This window comes from Rhea americana, unplaced genomic scaffold, assembly GCF_003343005.1.
Source record: "Rhea americana isolate MKP2758 unplaced genomic scaffold, rheAme1 scaffold_139, whole genome shotgun sequence".
Lineage (NCBI taxonomy): Eukaryota > Metazoa > Chordata > Aves > Rheiformes > Rheidae > Rhea > Rhea americana.
Window position 1 is genome coordinate 138,131 of NW_028185472.1, and position 1,923 is coordinate 140,053.

Sequence of the window (1,923 nt, forward strand, 5' to 3'; positions counted from 1 at the left end):
TTCGCAGTCGCTGTCGGCGGTGCACCGGTACCTGGTGTCACTCTGCGGGCGGAGGGTGGTGAGGCGGCGTGGGGACGCAGCGTTGGGGGGGGGACACACACGCCGCGCGCCCCCTTACCTCCGGGCACAGCCCCTGCACCTGGTTCTCCGTCAGGATGCGCTTGGTGATGACCACGAACACCGCGGTGCCCTGGGGATGCGCCGGGGGGCCGTCAGGGGAAACCAAGGCAGGGCAGGGGCGCCGTGCCCCCCCCCGCCCCGATCCCCCGACCTGCTCGGGGGTGACGTAGTCGGCGGTGTCCAGCACCCGGTCGGCATATCTCCCGACGCCCTTGACCTTGGTGACCACGGAGGACTCGATGGCGGTGTCGCGCACCTGGTAGGCCTTTTCGTGCAGGAACACCCACCTGGGGCAACATGCGGCAGCGGGGTGAGCGGCGGCACCATGGCCCCTCGCTGCCCGCCCCCGGCCTCACCCGCGGCTCCTGGGACACTGGGGGCTGCCGGAGCGACTGACAGTCCTCCAACAGGCGTTCGTCACCCGCCTGTACCCCCACTCCGGGGACTCTGCTGTGAGCTGCGCCCTGAGGAGCGGGCGCTGGGGGTTAAATACCCGCCTCCGGCTGTACTGGGCTGGGGGGTGGCTCTGCCATGGCCAGATGCAGGGCATCAGGTGGGGCTGGGCACCGCACCACGAGGTTGGGGGGCACACCCGCCTCGCCATCACCCTCTCCAGCACATTGTCACCCACCCCGTCACCCGCACTGACGCTGGTGCCGTTGCTGTCCCCCTCCTCGGCACCGCGGCGTGCCCCGCCACGCCCTCCCGTCGCGGTCCCCCGTGCCGACGGTGCTCCCGTCACCCGCGCCGCGACCCCCTTGCCGTCCTGCCGCCCCCACCTGCGCTGCTCCCTCCTCCGCTGCGTCGCCCGTCCCGTGCCGCCACCCGCTGCTCCCGGCCCCGTCAGCCCGCTCCCACCACCCCTGGGGCACCGCCGGCCAGCCTGTCACCTGCACCGCGGCGGCACAGGYGGCGGCGCCGCCGCGCGGACTGTCACCTCCGCCTGTCCCCCTGCCTGCATTGCCCCGCGTCCCGGCGGGCAGGGGGGCCACGGCTCACCCCACGAAGTAGCAGAGGATGAGGAGCTGCACAGCCCGGTTGACGGCGCCCACCACCCAGCTCTTCACCACCACCGACTTGGCGGTCTCGTAGGCGAGGAAGTCGGCCAGCCAGCGGGCGCCACGGACGGCCATGGGGGCGCGCGGGGGGCGCCGCCGGCGGCACCGGGGCAGAGGCAGAGGCAGCGGCGGCGGCGGCCCCCTCTCCGTCGCCCGTCCGCGCCCTGGTGCGGGCAGCCCTGCCGGGAAGCGGGGACTGGCGGGGTGCCCGGCCGCCGCCTCCCCCCGCACGGCTCCCCCCCATGTTCGGGGGGGGGCGCCCCATGATTGGAGGGCGGTTGGACCTCCCCCTCCCCAGGGGGGGAGCCTTGTGTTTGGGGGTGCCCCGGGGGGCGGGTTGGGGATGTGCCTGGTTTGAGATGCCTGTAAGGGTGGGGGGCTGCCCGCTTTGGGGGGGGTCTCCCACACGGGGGTGCTCGTTATTGGGGTCCCCCTTTGGGAGGTATCCCATTTTGGAGGTGCCTTGTTTTGGGGGTCCCTCTGCAAGGGGTGCCCCTTTTGGGAGTGCTGCATTTTGGGGGTGCCCCGGGTTGGGGGGGGACCACAGAGGGCCCCCGTTTTGGGGGTGCCCCTGGGGGGGATGCCTGTTCTGGAGGCGCTCCTGGTTTGAGCCTCATTTTGCGGGTGCCCATGGCTCAGGAGGGCCCATGTGGGGGCCACAGGGGTGTCCCTACGAGGGGTGCCCCGTTTTGGGGGTGCCGCGTTCTAAGGGTGCTCTGGCTCGGAGTACTCCGTTTTGGGGGTG

The 1,923-nt window shown here is 72.6% G+C and overlaps 1 protein-coding gene across 1 annotated transcript in view; it reads right to left on the reverse strand.

Annotated features, from left to right (window-relative positions):
- Positions 1-1,315, reverse strand: part of P2RX3 (purinergic receptor P2X 3) — a 4,600-nt gene extending 3,285 nt beyond the window's left edge. Inside the window, exons 1-4 of the mRNA XM_085298372.1 lie at positions 1,120-1,315; positions 272-407; positions 119-190; positions 19-42 (exon numbers count right to left, since the gene is read on the reverse strand). Coding sequence (XP_085154498.1) covers positions 19-42; positions 119-190; positions 272-407; positions 1,120-1,253 — 366 coding nt within the window. The 5' untranslated portion in view covers positions 1,254-1,315. The remainder of the gene's footprint in view (positions 1-18; positions 43-118; positions 191-271; positions 408-1,119) is intronic.
- Between the last annotated feature and the right edge of the window lie 608 nt (positions 1,316-1,923).